The 23100-nt window shown below is 41.0% G+C and overlaps 1 protein-coding gene across 1 annotated transcript in view; it reads right to left on the minus strand.

The window, feature by feature from the left end:
- MRPL1 (mitochondrial ribosomal protein L1) overlaps nt 1–23100 on the minus strand; it is an 81385-nt gene that overhangs the window by 12194 nt on the left and 46091 nt on the right. Inside the window, exon 7 of the mRNA XM_056111325.1 lies at nt 17167–17273. Within this exon, the coding sequence (XP_055967300.1) occupies nt 17167–17273 (107 nt within the window). The remainder of the gene's footprint in view (nt 1–17166; nt 17274–23100) is intronic.

Below are 23100 nucleotides of genomic sequence, written 5' to 3' on the forward strand. Positions count from 1 at the left end.
ACCCCATTTCTTCTCCCAGCTTTTGGGCAAAGAAAAAATCATTGCTTTTTTCCCTCAAGTTTCCTAAATAACACTATTTACTCACTATTTTTAAAAAATCCAGAGAGAGAGAGAGAGAAGAAAAAGAGAGAGAAAAAATATATATATTATATATATGGGAAGAGAGAGAGAGAGAGAGAGAGAGAGGAGAAGGGCCTACCATAGTGGCAGTGGCAGGAGGGAAACTGGGACCTTTGGTGGTGGGAAAAATGCACTGATGAAGGGATAGGTCTTGGAACATTATATGACTGAAATCCAATCATGCACAACTTTTTAAATGTGTATCTCACTGTGATTCCCTTAAAAATAAATAAATAAATAAATAAATAAATGGGGGGAAAAATCCATCCAAGAATATATTGTAAAAAACTTGTACACATTACTCACTGGAGCAGGGGACAGAACTGTGGAGGGAAACTAAAATACTAGGGGAAGGACTGGCTAGTGGCTCTACAACTATGAAACAATTACTTAAATACTACCGCAAACTATGATACTTCAATTAAAATTCTTTAAAATTTATTTCATTTGCTTTTGGTTTTTGAGCCACAGATGGCAGCGCTCAGGACTTCCTCCTGACTACACTCAAGGATCACACCTGGTGGGCTCAGGGGATCATATGGGATGCTGGGGATCAAAACTCAACCTGGGTTGACCACGTGCAAGGCAAACAACCAACTTTCCTCCAGCCCTTTACATTTTATTAAAACACCATGATTCACAAGGTTGCTCATAATATAATTGTTCCAGGCGTCAAAGTTCCAACACCAGTCCCGCCACCAGTATGACCTTTCCTCCACTGGTGTCCTGAGGTTCCCTCTCATCCCCATAGACCACTCCCTTACCAGGCATGTAACTCACTGGAACAGGGAAAAGATTTACTTCACAATGCTTTCTCCAACAAAACTTAAAGGAATGGCAAATGGAATTACCCCACAAAATAAATCAATGGAAGTCAGTTTGCAATGATTAATCGCTACATGATTTAAGCTATGTAAATAAAAAAATTCACATGACTTAGCGCAAAATAATATAGAGCCTGTTCTCATTTACATAAATAATTTCAGCTCTGGTATCTAAAATATATTGCACTGAATTTTATTTGGTAGTAGGGTCTCACTGTGGTAATAATTGCATCTTCTCTGTCATTAATAAAATTTCAATTAAAAAAATTTAAAGAAATATTCATTCCAGTCAGATTATCATGGCTTGTAATAAAGCAACAAGCAAGATGGTGGAAACATACTGGGTTGTGTCTCCTCTTTCTTGGAGATATCTGCTTTACTCTTAGAGATTTAAAACTCGTTGCCAACCAACTTCCTTACTTTAAAATAAGTACTAACAAGTACAGATTTCGACTTTTATATTCTATAGTTGAATTTCCTCCCTTTCTAATTCCCTTATCTCTGTCACAGCACACTGTAGAATACAAAAATAATGCAACAAAAGGAAAGTTAATCATCAATTGGAAGGAATGAAGGAAAGCAGGAAGGGAAGTGGCAGGGAGCCATGAGCCAGTGGGTTGCTACTTTATTCAACAATTGTCTGTATCTAATTGATTTAAACAGGATTCTCAACTTGCCAGCTTTTCAACCCACAGAACCTAGTTGCTTAGGTTAAAGGCTTAAAATAAGCCTTCAATTTCCATATAATGTACACTCCATCTTATTGTTTAAGTGAACTTCAACACATTGACTTTTCTTGCTGTAACATGTTCATCAAAACTGAAGCTCTGATTTAGTCTGTTTATATTCCCGTGCCCTGGACTCGGTTGTTTTTGTTACCATATACTCAGCTTTTATCAGCTGCCAAGTTGACAACATTCTCGCCACAAAACAATTCATTATTACAGAAACTAAACTTAATGATACATGCCATGAATGAACTATGTCTACAACTTTAAAAAGAAGGGGAAAAACACAAGACAATAGTCAAAGCTTTAAGTATATTTGAGACTCAGTCGAGAAACATGAGTTAAATCAGCTCAGATCTTGGCATGACTTAATATGAACATAAATTTAAGTTGTCCTGCTCCATTTTTCCTTTTTAGAAAATGAACTCGGGTTATATCTGATAATACCATTTAATTATGAGTCCTCAAAAGCTGGATATTTACACAACTGTAAAAAAGCCAGAGTCATTTTCCCTTTAATTGTATCAAAGATATCTATCATATCTGTTCATGTCACAGATAGGTTATTACCTATTTTTATTTTATTTATTTATTTATTTATTTATTTTTGCTTTTTGGGTCACACCCAGTGATGCACAGGGGTTACTCCTGGCTCTGCACTCAGGAGTTACTCCTGGCGGTGCTCAGGGGACCATATGGGATTCTGGGAATCGAACCCGGGTTGGCCGTGTGCAAGGCAAACGCCCTACCCGCTGTGCTATCTCTCCAGCCCCCTATTACCTATTTTTAAAAAAGATATTCTTCAAAACTCCTATCATGTTAGGTTTTAAGAATTTTCTCATTCCAAATTGTTATTAAATAGTAAAGCAAAAAAATAGAAATAGTCACAATTTTGAAAGTTTATTTGGTGGGGGCTCATACCCAGCAGTGCTCAGGGCTTACTCCTGGCTCTGTGCTCAGGGATGATTCCTGACTCTTTTCAGGGGACAATGTGTGGGAGCAGGGACTGAACCCAGGTTTTTATCCATTGTGTTATCTCTTGAGCTTAAAATAGGAGCAATTTTTCTACTGAAATAGAATAAATGACACCCAGATTTTAAAGAAAGATTTACCCTTTTATCTAACTTGGTTTTAGAGAACATCAGTGGGAATCTGTCCTATGATGTAAGAAAATAAACAAAACACAACTCATCCACATGAGGAATCAGTGTTGATAATAAAAATACTGATACCATGAATTTGGTATCAGTAATAATTCGAAGATAGCCAAATATGATTTTAGAAGTTTTATATAATGAATAAAAACATTTAAATTATATTACATAAAAGTTTGGACACATTTAGAGAACATTTAAATTATGTTAAAAATATATGTAATATAAGCAACTTGTTTCTTAATTATATGTTATCATTATTAATTCAGGCAGAATCTACCAAGCAACAATCAAAATTAATTACGCTGCAAGTCACTGAAAAACCATTCTGTGATATACATTTCCCATGAATTCATACTAATTTCCCTATAAATCTAATTATATTTTTTATGTCTTTCCAACATGTAGGCAGATGACAAACAAAAGAAGAGAAGAAAAAATAACATAGGAAAGACTGAAGAAAAAAACAGAAGAAAAAACATCAAGAAGCAACTAAAGAAAACAGAAGAGAAAGAAAAAGAGGATGAAAGAAAAGAAAGGGGAATCTAAAAATGAGTATCAAATCGAACAAATTACACTTTTATAACAATTACTTTCAATTATGTCAAATTATAATCACCAAAGAATTAGAAATGAGCTGTCTCCTCACTCAGACATTAGGAGTAAAACCATTCTGAATGTTCAAAAGTGAAGGAAAAGACCTGAAGAAGCTCAAAAGCCCTACTCTCATTATTATTCTTGTACTAAGAATAAGCCTCATCTAATCTCTTCCTGCCCAGAGGGTGGGGCCCTGCATTCAGAGTTCTGGGAATCAAAACAGGGCAAAAGGGTTGCAGGGGGGTGGGGTGGGGGGAGCAGAGGGTTTCTCAATCTTCAGTAAATCCATATTCATTTAAACTGGTTTTCAATGTCCTCAATTCTTGATCTTCCCCTGTTAAAAAAAAAAAAAAAGACCCTCTGTGGGGCTGGAGCAATAGTAGAGCAGGTAGGGCGTTTGCCTTGCATGCAGCTGACCAGGGTTCGATTCCCAGCATCCCATATAGTCCCCTGAGCACTGCCAGGAGTGATTCCTGAGTGCAGAGCCAGGAGTGACCCCTGTGCATCGCCAGGTGTGACCCAAAAAGCAAAAAAAAAAAAAAAAAAGAGAGAGAGAGAGAGGAAAAAAAAGAAAGTCTGTAACTTGATTTTAAGTGGCTCAAAATACTAAAAAGACCACTATTTTCTCTAAGCAAACCTTTTATACTAGCTTCACAAGCAAATGTGACAGTAGGTGATGAGTGTGTAGGTAGATCTATACTCTTTGTGTGTGTGTGTGTGTGTGTGTGTGTGTGTGTGTGTGTATTTTATATTTAAGTTTAGGGGCCTGCGTTGCTCAATAATTACTTCTAGCTCTGTGCTCAGGATGTGCTCAGGAATCACTTTGGGTAAGTGTCGGAGGCTATATGGGATTCCAGGATTTGAACCTGGGTCGCCACGTGCAAGGCAAGCGCCTTACCTGCTTTCCTATCACTCGGGACCATCTTCCTCTCAATATTGTGCTGTTCTTTGCCTGCTGTTTATTTGGCGCCATGCCCAGTGGGTTTCCAGGACTCAGGTGTTCAGCCGTCTGTGTGCTGAGCATGCGCTCTACCCTGTGAGCTATCTCTCCACCCCTTCAACTGAAATATTCCGAAATAAAAAAGTCAAACAACGACACGCAAATATTGAGAGCATTTACAAATTTAGTAAGTGCTAAGCAGGACGTTATGCTAAATAGGAGTCCTTTCCTGAAGTACACAATGGCCAAAATCTTAAGTAAAATCAAACCTCTGGCTGGAAAAATAGTCCAGCCCCAGCACCCCATCTGGTCCCCAAGAGTACCCCCAAGAGTGACCCCTGAGCACAAAGGAAGGAATAAGTCTTGAACACAGCCAGATGAAGCCCCGAAACAAAAACAAAACAAAAACAGAAACCCTCAGTCTGTTGGCCATGAAAGAAAAAAAAATGGTATTAATTTACAAATATTGAATATCAATTATCTGCCAGAACTTTTTATTGATTATAGGACACTGTCTTTAGCCTCAGGGAGCTAGAGAGAGAATGGCAAACATGCATATGAGTAGCAATCATAAATATTATTTAAAAAATAAAAACGCTGAGGCATGTTCCATTTTGGAACCACGTGCTTCCCAATTTGGGGTATGTAATTCTTGTCTTTGATTTCTTTTATTTCATGGGGTTCACTTTTCCCTCCGGAGAAATGTGTCCTCTTTAGAATGAGTTACTTTTCTCTCTTCCCTTTACTTTTTTTTTTTAGTAAAATAAAAAGTGACCAAAGAAATAAGAATGATGAGGATTGCTATTTAAGAGGTTTTAAAAAAGGACTTTCAAAAGGAGAGAGAGAGAGAGAGAGAGAGAGAGAGAGAGAGAGAGAAAGCACCTGCCATAGAGGCGGAGGGGGGTGATGGGAGGAAACTTGGGGACACTGGTGCTGGGAAATGAACACTAGTGGAGGGATGGGTGTTGGTATACTGTATGACTGAAATCTAATCATGAACGGCTTTGTAAAAATAAATAGATCATTAAATATATATAAATATATATATGGGCTGGAGCAATAGCACAGCAGGTAAGGCGTTTGCCTTGCACATGGCCAACCCGGTCAGCCCAGATTCAATTCCTCCTCCCCTCTCGGAGAGCCCAGCAAGCTACCAAGAGTATCTCGCCCGCACAGCAAAGCCTGGTAAGCTCCCCATGATGTATTCAATATGCCAAACACAGTAACAAGTCTCACAATGTTACTGGGCCCGCTTGAGCAAATCAATGAGCAATGGGAGGACAGTACAGTAGTACAGTGCGCTATATATATAGCATATATATATGTATATAAGCATGTATATATATGCTATATATATAGCTTCTCTAAAAGTGTGGAGATCTGAATGTAGCAAGAAAGTAAGACTCAGGAATATCTAGGAAAAGAAAGCTCCAGGCATTAAAACAAACAAACAAACAAACCAAAAAAGCCAGCAATTACCAAAGAACTGCTCCTTCATTCTGGAAAGGATCTTGGGCAAGTTAGTTTATTCATTTTGAAAACCTGAAAGAGATGATTTCCCCTAATATGGACACAAAATATGAGCACAAAAAAAAGATGGGAAACAATACAATTCATAATCCAACACCAAATTCAAATAGCACAAAACAAATCCCCCTATACATCATTAACAGTCCCCAAAAAAGAGATATACATGCAAATCCTAATTAAATACCAATCTAAAATTCAAAAGCACTTGAGAGCTTTATATTTCTTTGAGCTTCAGATTTATTGCTGAAGTGAAACCAGTTGGTAGCCTGGAACCAACATGAAAGACAGAAAAGCAAAAAAAACTTAAGCTTATTACACGTAAGATTAAGTATTGTTTCAAAACAGCAGTACAAATGAGTCTGTTAAAGGACAAGTCAGATCATGTAACTTCTGCGCCTAAATCCCTCCGCAGCCTCGCATCTCCCTCTGATTAAAATCCAAGCACGACCTTGTCCCCCATTGCTCTCTGTCTCCACCAGCCCAACATCCTCACCCACGCTAGATACAACTCCTTGGATCTTCATGTTTGCTATTCCTTCTGCTTATCACTCTTCCTCCAATCACTTTCTCTGCATCAGTGAAGGTTACTTAAGAGCCCATCGAACATTCCAACTGCCTAATTATTCCACTTATGCACATTTCTTCCAACTTTTTCTTCTCTTCAGAACTTCTATCTGAAATAAATATATATATATGGGCTTTTTGGGTTTTTTTTTTTTTTTTTTTTTTGCTTTTTGGGTCACACCAGCGATGCTCAGGGGTTACTCCTGGCTTTGCACTTAGGAATCACTTCTGGTGGTGCTCAGGGGACCATCTGGGATGCTGGGAATCAAACCCAGGTGGGTCGCATACAAGGCAAATGCCCTACCTGCTGTGCTATCACTCCAGCCCCTGAAATAAATATTTTTTAAAAACTTATTTGTGGGGCTGGAGTGATACCACAGCAGGTAGGACGTTTGCCTTGCACACGGCTGACCCGGGTTTGATTCCCAGCATCCCAGATGGTCCCCTGAGCACCGCCAGGGGTAGTTCCTGAGCGCATAGCCAGGAATAACTCCTGGGCATTGCCAGGTGTGACCCAAAAAGCAAAAAAAAAAAAAAAAAAAAAAAAAATTGTGGGGCCAGAGAGATTGTACAGAGGGCAAGGTGCTTGTCTTGCACGCAACTGACCCGCGTTACAGCTGCAGCAGCCCAGGTGTTCCCCAGAGCCTTGCCTGGCACAGCCAAGAGTAAGCCCTCAACACTAACATGGTGTGGCCTGGAATAGTCTAGGCACTCAAAAATATTCAGTGAATAAGTGACTGTATAAATGAATGAACAGGCCATAAATCTCATAAGAAAAACATAACCACTCACGCAAGGAAAAAAATATACATGCACATAAATATTATATTCTGTATAACATTTTAGGAGATTCATAATATCTTGACATTCAGTATATGCTATGTAAGGACTTTCTGAAATGAAAAACCTCCGTACAAATAAAATTAAAGCAAGGAAACCACAAAACAAAGGTATGTATTCTCCCTTACCAAAATAATTCTCCCAAACTTGTACATTTGTTTCCTCGGGGCTTAGTCCCCGCTCGAGGTACTCAGGGATCAAACCAGGGTTGTCCACATGCAAGGCAAGTGGCATAAAGTCTACACTATGTCTCCAACCCTAGGCTTTCTTTTTGAAAGTGCGCTAAGCTCAGGAAATGCCAATGTCCTAACAAAATGAAGATAGAACATTAAGATTCTTGTGTCTGTGGATACTACAGAGAATATTATTCTAGTAAAATGTGGGTTTTAGGCTCTTCAAGCTCGTGTTCTCCCTTGAACATATATCTCACTGGCTTGTCTTAATGCTTCTTTGCTTGCTTCCACTCTGCAGAGTCCAATGTTCTCTCTCAGACAGGTTCTGCTTTGACTCTCTCCTTCACATCTCTCTAAATAAGTTTCAACAAAAACTTCCTTGCTTCACCCACCCACCCCCAAAAGTCATTTTTAAAAGTCTCTTAAAAAATTTTTTTGCTTTAGCTTTGCACTTCAAGGTAATTCTTTTTCAATTACAAAGTAAAACATTAAAACAGAAAAGCTGATGGAAATACAGTAGGTTCTTACTAAACTTTCTTGTGAAAGCAATTTTTTTTATAACATATGAAAAATTCTACCAAGTTGTTGACAGCAGAACTTAAAAGGAGTCAAAATGACAAAAATTGACCGGAAACGAAGTAGATCTAATAGTACACTGCACTCTTTAAAGGATCTAGTGTACATTATAACATAAAACCACATTTTTACCCTTAAGTTTTATTTAGTTTACGAATCCCAAGTGATTTTTTAGATTAAATAATTGAAAAATTAAAAATCTGAAATCTATGAAAATTATAGTAAATTCAAATATGTGCGATCCGATTGAACTTGGATTCAGACATAAAAGTTGGCTAGCTGTTACCTGGCATACATACAGAAACCTGGGTCTGACTTTATAGAATCTTTTAAGTATCTATACTTAAGAGGTATATAATTTAGTAATATTAAATACTCTGAGGTTACACCAAATCGGCCCATTTAAAATTTTTATTTAAACGGTTCATGTCCTTTTCTTGAGAAGTGCTTCCCATAAGCATTAATGTACCATATATTACATTTTTAGTTTTTTACCAGTAATAAGTTCTACCCCTTCTTCTCCACCACCCTTAATAAATGAAACCCAAACATAATACTATCCAACTTTTAAAAATATGTCAAGCAATCAACATTAACAAAAGAGAAAGGAGAGGACATTTTACTTCCTGAAAAAGTAGTATTTATTATGAGTGCTTCTGTAACAGAGAAAAGTCAATACTTATAGAAAATTAGAAGACTAGTTCAGAAAACCCATCGACAATGCAACTGGTTGGGCTGGAGACAGTACAAAGGGTAGCGCTCGCCTTCCACGCATCTGACCCAGATTCCATTTTCAGCATCTCATATGGCATTGCCAGGAAAGATCCCTGACTGCAGAGCCAAGAGTAACCTCAGAGCATCTCCAGGTGTGGCCCAAAACCAAAAAGAAAAAAAAAAAATCAATGCAACTGGTCTACAATTACACTTCGAAGTACTCAGGAAAAGAAAGCTGGAGCTCAATTATCTTAAATTACACGAGGAATCTAGCCGGGAGAAAAAGCAAAGCAAATTCTGAGAGCTTCACACCTAACATTAAAATGGACCTGCGGTATGTTATAAAATACTAACAGGCACCCTTTGAAAATTAGTTCAAAGTCTACTCTGGCAGGCTTATGCTATAATAGCCTGATATAAACTAATTTTCTTGTGAAACGTCAAATACACACCCGGCAAAGCATTCCTTCCTATAATGAGCTTAGGGGCTCTGACTCTTGTTCTGACAAATTTCAGTAATCAAAAATTATTATGCCACAAAGATTGTTTGAAAACTCTGGGGTGGATCAGATTTTTATAAAACGGTATTAATTCACTATATATTTGAAATAATATCTTTTACTAATTTCTAGCGGATATCTTTTGGTCGAGCCTTTCGTTCAACTATACATTTGTATATTCATTCAACACTTATTTATTGAACCTCTACTATTGGTCAGGCACTGTTGTAAGAATTGGGGAAATGCGGGGCTGGAGAGATAGCACAGCGGGTAGGGCGTTTGCCTTGCACGTGGCCAACCCGGGTTCGATTCCCAGCACCCCATATGGTCCCCCAAGCACCGCCAGGAGTAACTCCTGAGTGCAGAGCCAGGAGTAACCCCTGTGCATCGCCAGGTGTGACCCAAAAAAAAAGCAAAAAAAAAAAAAAAAGAATTGGGGAAATGGCAATAAACGAAGGGGAAAAAGACTCATACCTTTTATTTACTTACTTTTGTAGGTTTCTTGTTTTTTTTTCCTTCCCTCAGTTATGGCAAAAACCTTAATCATCTCCCAAATCCACCCTCTCTTTTAAGCAACTATATAGAGTTTTAGCTGGGCACAGGGTCATTCAACTAGGGACTACAAAACCCAGACTTTTTTCTTTGGGGGGCTCTGGGGGGTGGGCGGTGGGGTGGGGGTGTTGGGTCACACCTGGCAGTGCTCAAGGGACCATATGGGATGCCAGGGTTCAAACCTGGGTCAGCCGTATGCAAGGCAAGAGCCTTACCGGTGTACTCTCTACAGCCATGGACGTGTCTGTGGCCTGGACCAAGAGAAGGGCCAGAAATGATGGTGGCAAAGGTCACATGGCAAGCTTGAAAGAAAACTGCTTATGCTCCACCTTCTCTTGCTCCCATCAGACAAACTACAAATTCAATATTCGAAACGCAAGATTCAACCACACAGAATAAAGGACTTAGCAGCCAGAGAGGTATTACAGAAGTTAAGGCACTTACCTTGCAATACAGCCAACCCGAGTTCGATCCCGGCCACCACATACGTTCCCCTGAGAGTCCCCAGGACTGATCAGTAAGCAGAGAGCCAGAAATAAGCCCTGAGCACTGCCAGTGTGCCCCTACTCCTATCCCATAAAGAGCGTTCCCTTAATTCTAATGTTTTGGTAACTTACTATGGGCTGGAGCGATAGCAGAGCGGGTAGGGTATTTGCTTGCGTGCGGCCAGCCCAGCCGAGCCGGATTCGATTTCTCCCCCATCTCAGAGAGCCCGGCAAGCTACCGAGAGTCCCTCGCCCGCATGGCAAAGCCTGGCAAGCTACCCGTGACGTATTTGATATGCCGAACACAGTAACAACAAGTCTCGCGATGGAGACGTTACTGGGCCCGCTCCAGCGAATCGATGAACGGGAGGACAGTGCTACCGTGCTACTACTAAAGCCTAGAGAGAACTGATTGAAAAATAAAATATTTCAATAATAGCACACTGTGGTAGCACACATCTATAGTTTGGTTCTTATTAATGCTAAACAGTAGTCATTGTAGTTTTCATTGCATTCAAGCACAAGCAAAGTGCTACACAAGCTTCAGAGCCTCTCAGTAATTTGACTCCATCAGCAGGAATATAAGCAAAAAGAAACTTATGAGATCACAACATAGCAAAAAAATTCTACACAGCAAAGGAAACTTGATGTTCTACTGAATGGGAGTAAATATACACCATAATAACAGAAAGCTAGTATCAAACACTCACACACACAGATCATTATCATTTATTAGCAAAATGCATATCATATCAAAATAATAAAGTATCCCATGCACTAATGAGAATAGCCTATTTCAAAAAGGCCAGAAGCAAAACATAATAGTGGATGTGGAGAAAAGAGTATTCTTTGGTAAAAATACTGGCAAAAAAAAAAGGTAAAAATGTAAATTTGAAACACTGTACTTTTGTAGGAGGGTAAATTTGAAAATCTATGAATGTACATCTGAAAAGCCTCTTTGTAAAAGCAGGGCAGTTTCTCAAAAACTAAAAATAGAACAACCAATGATGTAACAATTCTCTCTTACTCTTGTTCTCTTTCTGTAGTCTATCAATCAATTCATCCAAAGAGCACAAAAGCACGAGCCCCAAAAGACATATACTGTAGCGCTATTTACAAAAGCCAATATTTGCAAAAAAAACCAAAAAAACAAAAAAACAAAAACCCAAGTGGTAATGACAGATGAATGGTTCAAGATGTGGTACAAATCACAATGAAACAGTACACAGTCATAGGGAAAAAGGAAATCTTGCTTTCAGTAACAAGAATGAAACTGGCAGGGCCATGCTGAGCAAAGTAAGTCAGAAAGTGAATACAAACAGGACTGGAGTGATAGCACAGCAGGTAGGGTGTTTTCCATGCACACGGCCAACCCGGGTTCGATTCCCAGCATCCCATATGCCCCCGCCCCCCCCCCCCCCCCCCCCCCGAGCACTGGCAGGAATAATCCCTGAGTGCAGAGTCAGGAGTTAACCTCTGTGCATCACTGGGTGTGACCCAAAAAGGCAAAAAAAAAAAAAAGTGAAAACAAATACTGAGAGATCTGTCTCATATGGTTGCAGCGGGTAGGGAGTTTGCCTTGCACTTGGCTGACCTGGGTTCGATTCCCAGCATCTTATGTGGTCCCCTGAGCACTGCCAGGAAGAGCCAGGAGTAACCCCTGAGCATCGCTGGGTGTGACCCAAAAAAAACAAAAAACAAACAAACAAAAAACAACAAAAACTCAACAAGGGTACAGAGTCTGACAGTAATGAATACATACTCTGCAGTAGAGGGAGGTGATGGAGGAGGCAAGGACATGTGGTAGGACTGGTGTGGGAAACACTGTATCCCACAGCTAGGATCTGGGCATTGCTGGGAGTTATCCCGAGGGCTTCCTCAAAACTGCTTAGATACTCTCTGCACCCCTCCCCACCACCCTCAAAAAAAAAAAAAAAAACAGAACAAAACAAGACACTAAATAGGATTTTGCTTGAGAATGTGCTGAGTCTATGCTTTGGGAAAACTGACAAGTTTTTGAGTTTATTGGTCCACACACATGATACATCTCATCATTTATTTATCCTCTAATTTCTCCCAACTACATTTTGAGGCTTTTAGTGTCTAGATCTTTCATATCCTTTGTCAGATTTATCTCTAAATATTTCTCTTTTTTTTTATGAGAAATGTCATTCGGTCTTTCTGAAATTTAATTTGCATCTTACTTCTTTGTTTGAGTGGCTAAGTCATGGCATCTGCAAATAATGTGAGTTTCCTTTCCCCCTTTCTAATCTGGATACCTCTTGGTGGCTTAACCTCTTGGTGGCTAACCTCCCTAGGCCCCTAGGTTTGGAGGAAGGAGGCAGTGAGCGAGACGTCCTTGCCTTGTCCCTGATGTTAGCTGAGTGCTCAGGCCTTCAATCTCTCGTCGCCATGAGAGTGGCTCAGTTTTCCTGACATGTCCTTGATCGGGGTGAGGACGTTAACTTCTATCTCTACTTTTCCAAGGCTGCTGGGTTCAGTCAAATATTCTTCCCATTTTCTACGAAGTGATGGCATGATTTCTCATTTTCTGTATGCCAGTATGGTAAATCTGAATGATTGATTGTTGGAAGTTAAACTAGAATAAACCCTACAAGATCATGCGTTAGTTTTTCTTTTGTTTAATTTACTGCTGGATTTTATTTGCTAAATTAAAAATTAGTTTTTAATTTTAACACTCCTGCTCATGAAAGATGCTGTGATAACAATTTTTCTTTTCGGGATTACTCCCGGCTCTGAGCTCAGGAATCACTCCTGACGGTACTCAGGGAAACGATTTGCAATGTACGAATCAAACTAGGGGCAAGTCCCACGCAAGGCAAGCATCTTAATCCCTGGACTATCTCTCCAGCCCTGCAGTGCCACTTTTTTTGTATCAAGGTTCTGGTGTCAAGGCAATACTGATTATTGTGGTGGGAGGGAAATTAGTCCCTGCCACTCCGTCTAAGCCAGATGTAGAAGTCTGCTTACTAGCTATTATGTTGTTAACTCATGAAGTCCTTCCTAATCTAGTAGTATATCATTACTAACCTCACTTAACATTTAGAGGAAATGGAGATCTGGGGAACATTTGTATTAAGTGCGTATCTAAAATCCACTTTTTATTTATTTATTATAGGCAAAGGGAGGGAGTTTGGGCCACACCCAACAGTGTCCAGGAGCTATATCTGGCCTCAGTGCTCAGCAATGACCCCTCCAGGGGAGCTCAGAGGCCATATGCGGTGCCAGAGATGGAAACGGATTGGCCTTCTGCAGGCACCTTGTATCCTCTCTGGCCCAAACATCACTCTTAACCTCCTACCCTAGTAAACTCTCACATTTCCTTCTTTTTTTCTTCTTTTTTTCTTTTTCTTTTTTGGGTCACACTCGGCAATGCACAGGGGTTGTTACTCCTGGCTTTGCACTCAGGAATTACTCCTGGCAGTGTTCAGGGGATCATATGGGATGCTAGGAATCGAACCCAGGTTGGCCACGTGCAAGGTAAATGCCCTACCCGCTGTGCTATCACTCCAGCCCCAACTCTCATATTTAGATAGAACTCAAAAAAGAGTACCTTTAAACACTTAGATGAATTCCTTTTAAAGTAAGAAAAATAATTCTTATTTTAAAAATAATCCTTAAAATATCCAGGTGGTCTGAACTGGGAACCATGTATGACCGGTACATGGCTGTACTATCTCACCAGCCCACTATTTAAAATGTGTCCTTAATCTTCAAATCCACTGTAAAATAGGTATCAGGGGATGAGTGATCGCACCATGGGTAGGGCACTTGCCTTGCACAAGGTCAACCAGGGTTTGATCCCCAATGCCATGTTTCTTTGAGCCCTTCCAGGAGTGATCCCTGAGTACAGAGTCAGGAGTAAGCGCTGAGCATAGCTGGGTATTCCCCCCAACCAAATTAAATTAAAAAAAAAAAAAAGTAAAAGAGGTATCACCACAAACAACTTTATAGGCAAGAACATTTGGAACACAGCATTTAACAAACTTGGGTCTGGGGCCAGGAGACTACAGTTAAGTTTATTAAGGGACAAATATGCCTGCCTGGGAACTGTGGGGCCGTGAGTTCGATCACTAGTGCCGGATCCTGGCAGCTCTGCTGTCTGAGATCCCAGGCGCTGTAAAGGACTTTCAGCCATGCCACAGCCAGTGTGGGCGGACACCCCAACTAAAGGGTGCGACTCGCACGAGGCACTGCAACCAGAAAGATAAGCAATGCGCTGAGCACTGCTGAATGTGTCTCTCCCATCCCCCAAACAGGCTAAGCAACCGCCACAGCCCGGAGCACGACCCCTTTAGAGCAAGGGTGTAAGCACCACAACTAAAGCACTCCACCCGGGGTGAGTATCACCACCTGCAGAGGTGAGTGACCCGCACCGAGCACCACTGAAGGAGGGAAGCCCCCAGCAAACACTGAGGCTGAGTGTTCCTGCGGCATAGCCAGGCACGGTGCTAACCCAGTCATTGCGACAGTGAAAACGGAGCATGCGCAGTAGGGGTGGGGGAGGGGTGAAAATTAAAAGGAGCCAGAGAGTAGGACAGAGGCCAGGGCATCTGCCTTGCATGTGGCCGACCTGAGTTTTGGGTTCAATCCCCAAGACCCAACACATCTGGTCCCCTAGTGATCCCTGAGCACAGAGTCAGAAGTAAGCCCTGAGCACTGTCAGGTATGACTCCCCCAAACAAAAAGAAACTTATTTAAAGTCCACCATGCCTCAAACAGACGAACAGGTGTTCAAATCCATGTCACCAAAGTTCCAAAATATTCTCCTAATAACTGTGTTTTCTTTCTTCACTCATGGTTTACATTTACAATCTTGGCAACCCTAAGGAATGAGAAACGCTGGCAGGAACTTTTGGGGACCAAGGAAATTCCAACAACAGATTCTAGCAGAGCTCCAAGGCACCGGAGCACAGATCTGATGTCACTGAGGGGTTTCCCGGTCCCTGATGATGTAAACCTGCTTGGCTCGGTTTACAAGTCAGTATTCTTTTTACAAAACTAGTTGAGTGCCAGTTTTATATTTCTGATGACTTGCAACGGTCACGGTTGTTTGGTGAGGACAGAATTCCTCGTAAAAGCAGGATGGGAGGAAGAATGACAGCTATTCCAATAACTGCAATCACGACGCAAGGCCACAGGGTGAAGGATCCAGATTGCTGAGAGATTGCTAAGGCTCAACTATCTGTTCTCCCTCAGACTAGCTGTGAAAACTTGGAAAAATTATTTAACCTCTTTAAGTATCCATGCTTTCATCTATAAAATGGAGATAATTTTACTTCCCACAAAATTAAAGGTTAAAAGATTGTGTGTGTGTGTATATATATATGTTTTGGGACTGGGTCTCCTCCAGCCACAACTCCCATCTTCCAGTAGCTACACAGTTACACCCACCAACTGCCATGTAACCTCATCAACGCATCAACGACCAGGATCCAGAGACTATAAAACCAAGCTCCCAGAAGCACGTGGCTGCATTTGCGATTGAGCGACCTCTTATTCTCTAGTTCTCGCTCTCAGAGAACCCAGCAGGCTACTGAGAGTATCATGCCCGCATATATGCCTGACTGGGAACATCTGTAAAGGCGATTAGAGGCTGCCCCAAAAGCTTCCATCCCTCTCAGAGAGACTGGCAAGCTACCAAGAGTATCCCGCCCACACAGCAGAGCCTGGCAAGTTACCTGTGATGTACTCAATATGCCAAAAACAGTAACAATGATGGTCCTCATTGCCCTGACCCTGAAAGAGCCCCCAATATGCCATCGGGCTACACTAGCACGAGTCAGGGACGAATGGAGGCGTTACTGGTGCCCACTCGAGCAAATCGATGAACAACGGGATGATACTGATAGTGATAGTGATTCGCAAAATGCTTAAGACATTGCTGGCACTAAGCAGATCATATTTAAACTTTGCTATCAATATTATTAGTATTCCAGTACTTACTAAAAAGAAGTTATATGTGTTAAAAGGTACTTCGGAGATTCTTTGGTATGAAAGTTACATGCAAATATAGTACAAATGGATGGCAGCTAAGCTCACTACTATACCAAAAATATATAGTGGGAACTGCCAAAATACAGTGTTACTAGGTCGAAAGATAGTACAGGGGTTAAGGTGCTTGCTTGAATACAGCTGACCCTGTTTTAATCTCTAGCACTGTTTATGGTTCCCTGAGTACAGAGCCAGAAATAAGCCCTGAATACTGTAGAGTGAGGAACCAAAACCAGCATAAACATATAGAGTTAGAAATCTGACATATCTATATCAATGTCCTAACTTGACTTTGGAAATCAATTTCCAAATCTTCTATAGGTAGACAGTTTTAAAAAGAGAGATAATAAAAAACAATTAATAATGATAAAACATGTAACTCAATTCCAGAAATCAATTTCCAGCATCTTTTATAGGGAAACAGTTTTAAAAACAGAAACAGATCGTTAGAAACAATTCATAATAGTAAAGCATATAACTCAATTCCATAAAAGTAACATTAAATACATACTATGGCCTCATTATGCAAATTTTTAAAGGACATATACAATCTAGGCTTGACTCTCAATCATCTTAAAGTTTTAGAGAACGAAAATAACATACAGAGACTAGACCATTAAATAATGCAAAGTAAATGTCAGTGAATGGCACATAACTCCAGAAAGAATTCCCAAGTACCATTAAAATGTATGAATTCAATCTAAAGAATAAACAAATTACCTATGTGCATATTTAGTGTCACTCCTAATGCTAATAACAAGAAAAAGGCAAATGTCTGGTATATCATATCATAAATTATCAAAGAATTAGTTAAGTAAAAAAAGAGTTATTTAATAACTTTCACTGTAACTTACTATTGCAATTTTGGTTTGAAGAAAGTTCTCCCTTTCTTCATCGACCTTAATTTCATGTCCAGTTTTAAATAATTCAAGCATTTTGGGAATGTCACGGCCAATGGAATCTGGCACAAAAAAAAAACCCAAAGATATTACTACATCTATAGAAGTCATAAATATTACTAAGAGACACATTCATCATGTTTAAATACAGCAAATAATTATGGATAGACTTAAGGGAAGACCCACTTCCTGCGTTCATGCTCTTGGTGATTGTCCTTCCTTGAGACTGGCTGAGAATGTGCTCATGGTGACATCACAGGAAACTTCAATACCTGTCTCAGAGCACTGACAGACAGGGTGTAATGATGCAAACTGCCAAACGGAGGGTCGAAGGGCAAGAAACTGACCCCACTGTCCAGCACCTGCAAGGAACTGAATTCTGAATTCTGCCGAGTAGCCACAAGTCTTGAAGCAGACCCTTTTCTTGCTGCTCAAGTCCCAGAGGAGACTACAATCCCCGGTCTACACCTGCAATGGAGGTTTCTCAGAACCTGAAGCAGAGAACTCACACACATTCCAGATACGTAACTGAAATCACAAATGTTGTAAGACACTAAATTGGTAGTAATAGCAACACACAGTACCAAATAACTAATAAGTATATGCTCGATGATACTGTAGTAAAGGAACAAATTAAAATCTCTTAAACAAACTGTGATGGTGAACGCTAATGATACAGTCTTAGACTTTATAAAAGATCTTATTATCTATCTTCATGCAAAATTCACCTGACCTGCTTTCAAAAGAGATGGGAAGTTTAGCTGCAGAAATAATGTTAGTGATCAACATAGACTTGGAAAGCAGCCTACGACTGCAGAAATGGTGATAAATGCTGACATGAAAACAAAAGTCGAAAGCTGAAACTTAATGCTATTTTATACTCTCCTGGGAAAGAAATGCAACTGGAAAAGGGGGAAAGGTGGAGTCAAGATAAACAATACAAATTTTTAATGGATCACATCGGAGACTCTAGAATAAATGTGATTTTCCTAATCTTTGGCCATTAACATTTTAACAAAAATTGAATACATAAAAATACATATTTTAATACTTCACAATTCCATAACTTAACCCGAACTTTTTTTCAATGTTGCATGTAGAAAAAATAAATTATTTAAAGGTTAATAAATGCAATGAGGGACCAGAGATGTGCCTCAGTGGGAGAGTACATGCTTTGAATACATGATGCTCTGGGTTCAATACACAGTGTACACAAAAAAGCATGAGCAGCACCTTTACTTTTTTAAATTTTTAAAAGATATTTTCGTAAAGTTGTTCACAATAATAGATCACATTCAATATTTCGCACCATTCCTACCACCATTACTTACACCTTCCCACCACGATTATTTTGAATTTTCCCACCACCACTCAAACCTGCCAAAAAGGCAGATGCTAGATAATTTAATTTGTATTGCTTGTTATGAATAACATAAGATGTCAGGGTCGCACACTCTGGTTCTGAGAACCCAAGCAGCACCTTTGACACTGATCAGACTTCTCCCTATATAATGCATACTCAGTGTGACAAATGAAGGAACCTTTACAGTGACTTTCAGCAACTTCTCATTCCTTAGCCTGATAGTCTCACACTGAGAACAAATTTCAGATTGGCAAAAAAAAGAAAAAAGAAAAAAATCTTGGAGGGCCGAGGCTGTGGCTCTTCTGCAACTCCCAGGTTTGATCCCCAGCACCACGTGACTCCAAGCACCTCCCGATGCAGGCCTGTAGCCTACACCCTTTGGGGTGACCCCTTACTAAAAACTAAGCAAACCAAAACATTGAGCAGAGAAAAATAAGTGAATTTCAGCCAAAGATGTGCTGCTTTAAATGCATGACTGTCAAGTTATCTGAGAGCACTGGACGCAGAACTTTGGAAGAACTAATAAGATTAGACGTACTAATTAAAAAAAAAAAAGGTGCACGCAGAGCCTGGCAAACTACCCGTGGCATATTCGGTATGCCAAAAACAGTAACAATAATGGACTTCATTCTCCTAACCCTCGAAGAGCCCCCAACACGCCATTGGGCTACGCTAGCACACAACAGGGACAAATGGAGCCGTTACTGGCACCCACTCGAGCAAATCGATGATCAAGGGGAATGACAAGTGACAAGTGACAATAAAAAAGGGAAATACGATGAGGAATGTGCAACTAAAGGCACTGCACTCCCACTGTTTCCAGGAAGTAATTCCCAGGGATGATCTCATTACAAAAAGAGCAAAAATTATCTTGATGCATTTATTATTTCTAAGGATAATGGGAGGAGTTACTCACTATGGCTTACACATGAAAATCACTTTCAAGAAGCTCACAACATATAGCAAAGGGATATAGACGGGAAAATGATGGCCACGTACTTCTTTCCAGCTGCACATATGAGACCTATACAGTGGAACAGGCAGAACACGACAGGATACTGGCAGGGGTGGGTGGACAGAACACAGGCACCTGGTCAAACCATTCTACACCTCTCTTCATCTTCTTCTATCCTTTTTCATCTCTCCTTCCGTTTTCTCTCAGACCTACTTCAACCAGGGTCTCATCCTTATCATGTCACTGAAAGTCACAATAACATCAAGGTGACAATGACATTCACTTGGGCAAGTCCCAGATTCTGCACGCATGTCCCTCTGACTAACCCACCTGCAGCGGGCCAGGGTCTGTTCCTCATCTTCCTAGAACACTCTGACTCTTCCTCTGAGTCACTGCTCTCGCCGGCTATTCCATCTGACGTCTGTCAGCAGAGCGGCTGCCATTTGGCTAATCTCTCAGGACTGAATTACCTAAAAGCTCAGTCATTTGATCGTGTTTTATTTATTCTTTAATCCATAAATAACTCCATAAGTAATTTTAACCAGACACAGGCTTCAAACATCATCAATCTGCTGAGAGCTGCCAAGATCACATCTGTTATCACAGCCTCTCTCATGATCTCTGACCACCTACTCGATTTGGACACCTTGACGCAGAGAGATCGTTCACAGGAAGAGCAACACGACATGTTTGCTGAAAGAAGAGACAGAGAGAGGCCAGAAGGTAGTTCAGTGTTTAGGGAACAAATGCATCCGACCCAGGTTTGATCTCTGGCACTACAGAGACTGCCACGTGTCACTGAGGCAGCTGTGGAGATCTGAGAGCATGGTAGGACGTGGCCTCGGTGGTCTCTTGCACCCCGGGGCCCCAGCTGCACTATAACTTTGGGCCCGAGCAAGGATTCTGATCGGCTATTTTCCAGGTTCCTGAGCACTGCTTGCAAGGGGTCTTTCTAGAAGGCCCCCACCCTCAGAAAGGATGAATAAATGACTTCATCATTTCCAGTTTGTTCTCATAGTGATACTGTAAAGATAATGAGAGGAAATGAACAAGAAGAAAAGAGAAACAGTCCTTAACCGAAGTAAACTGGAAGTAAAAAAATAAGACAAAAACAAAAAAAGAAACCCAAAAGTCAAGTAAAATAAACTTCAGTGGGGGCTGGAGAGATAGCACAGCAGGCTGGGCACTTGCCTTCATGCAGCCAACCCAGGTTCAATCCCCAGCACCCCATATGGTCTCCTGAGCCCGCCAGAAGTGATTCCCTTAGTGCAGAGTCAGGAGTAAGCCCAGAGCACTGCTAGATGTGGCCAAAATAACAAAACCCAAACAAACCAAACCAACCAACCAACCAACCAAACAAACAAACAAAAACACCAAAGCTCAAGTGAAGGTGCCGATGAAATACTGAAGGAAAAACAAAACATGTCTACAACTAGAATAAGACACTAGAAAAGATAAAGGAGGGATAAGGGGTAGTGTTCAGATGTCAGGTTTTAAGTGAAATCTTAAGCCTCTATCATAAAGCAAACAAGCTACTTTCTTGGGTCTTATATATTTCCTTTCCTCTTTGTCTTCTCACCTAGGCATGAGTTAAATTTCCCTAATGCTAGGAGTAATGCCTACGTACAGAAACGAACTAGGAGTAGCCCCCAAGCACCACCAGGTGTGGCCCACCACCACCATTACCTCCTTCCCCCGAAAAACCACTGAACTAAATTTCCCCAGTGAGAAGGGTGGGGTGGGATGGGGGGGGGGGGGAAGGGATGCTTGGGAGCACTGGACTGGAGGTGGGAAATGGGCACTGGTGGAGGGATGGGTACTCAATCATTGTATAACTGAAACCCAAGCACAAAAATTTGTAAGTCTACAAGTGGTATTTCACTAATAAAAATTTTAAAAAATAAATAAATTTCCCCAGTGACGAAGATGTTGGGCACAATTTCAAGTGCTTCTTGGCTGACAGTCTGTCTTCTCTGATAAAGGATGTGTTCAGTTCTTTTTGCCCCATTTTTTGTTAACCCAACCCAGGGGCTCACATGCCCCCTTCTTAAAAATGGAGCTGCTAGTCTTCCTGTTGAGTCTGTTGCTTTATTTATTTACTTTGGGGGTCTGGGGGCCACACCCAGCTATGTTCAGGGCAAGGCTCAGCAGACTGGGTCATTTTATTTTTACTGTATTTAGATAATATAGTCATAATAGTGTTAACCATTATGATTTCTACGTACCAAGTTCCTACTCAGGGTTTTTGTTTGGGGTTATATTTAGAATTTTTTTTTTTTTTGGCAGTGCCAGAGAGAGAACTCAGGTCTCACATGTGCAAGGCATGTACTTTGCCACTGCGCCACAGCTCTGGCCCTAGACTAGTGAGTTTGATATATATTCTGGATAAAAGAATAAAATATCTAATAATATATAATTATTATATATTTAATATATAAGCAAATCTTATATCATTCTTCTGAACACTTCAACAGCTAATAAGCAAATCTTATATCATTCTTCTGAACATTTCAATGGCTATCAAGCAAATCTTATCATTCCTCTGAACATTTCAAGTGCTCCAGGCTGCATAAAACAGAAATCTAATCCCGCAGAAGGCACACAAAGCCTCCAGTGACCTGGCCTGCTGCCAACCCCAAGACCGCCTGATTCCACTGACCTCTACAATGTGATTATACTTTCTACACCAAGTGATAAAAAGCAACTCACTGCTTCCAGAACACAATGGACTCTCTCTCTCTCCCCCCTACGTTTGTACATGAGTCTAGACCATTTTCCCTTCCTGGAATGCGTCCCCATGCACGTCAGGAAAGAAAACGCCTGTTGACGTAAGCATTCTCGGCTCACTGGCCCTTCTTCATAGAAAGCAGCTCCTCATTCCGCTAAGCACTCTGTGTGTTCTAGTGCAGCCCTTTCTCCATTTTAGGACAAGCGTCTGTCCTTTCTCACTTCTGCGTTTATGCCTCCTTCGATCTGGGTTCTTTACGTCTTTTCATACTTAGCAACACGTGCCATGACTGGAAATCGTGGGAACTCAATCATCTGTGTGAGGGGCCCGAGAGCTAGAACAGCAGGTAGGGCGCTTGCCTTGTACACAGCTGACGCCGATTAGATCCCCGACACCCTTTATGGTCCTCGGAGGCCCACCAGGAGTGATCCCTGAGCAGAGTCAGGAATAAGCCCTGAGTACTGCTGGGTGTGGCTCCAAACCTCCCTGCACCCCCAACCCCCAAATACTAGCATGGGCCAGAGAGATACTACAGCGGGTAAAGCACCTGCCTTGCGTGCACACAGCTGTTCCGGACCGATCCCTGGTACCACATAGGGTACCCCAAGCCCTGCCAGGAGTGATCCCTGAGCACAGAGCTAGGAGTAAGCCTGGAGCACTGCTGGGTGTGACCCCAAAATCCAAAACAAAGACATCTGCCTACCAGTAAACAAATCAGAAGTTAGAAGTGATACAGGAAGACGGTAAAAAGACTAAATCCTCCTGAAGTAAAGAACTCCACAGGCCCCCAGAATACTGCAATCTCGGGTCCTGTGACTCAGAACAGATCCAGCTGGCCAATAG

Source organism: Sorex fumeus, unplaced genomic scaffold (assembly GCF_029834395.1).
Source record: "Sorex fumeus unplaced genomic scaffold, SorFum_2.1 ptg000013l, whole genome shotgun sequence".
NCBI classification, from domain to species: domain Eukaryota; kingdom Metazoa; phylum Chordata; class Mammalia; order Eulipotyphla; family Soricidae; genus Sorex; species Sorex fumeus.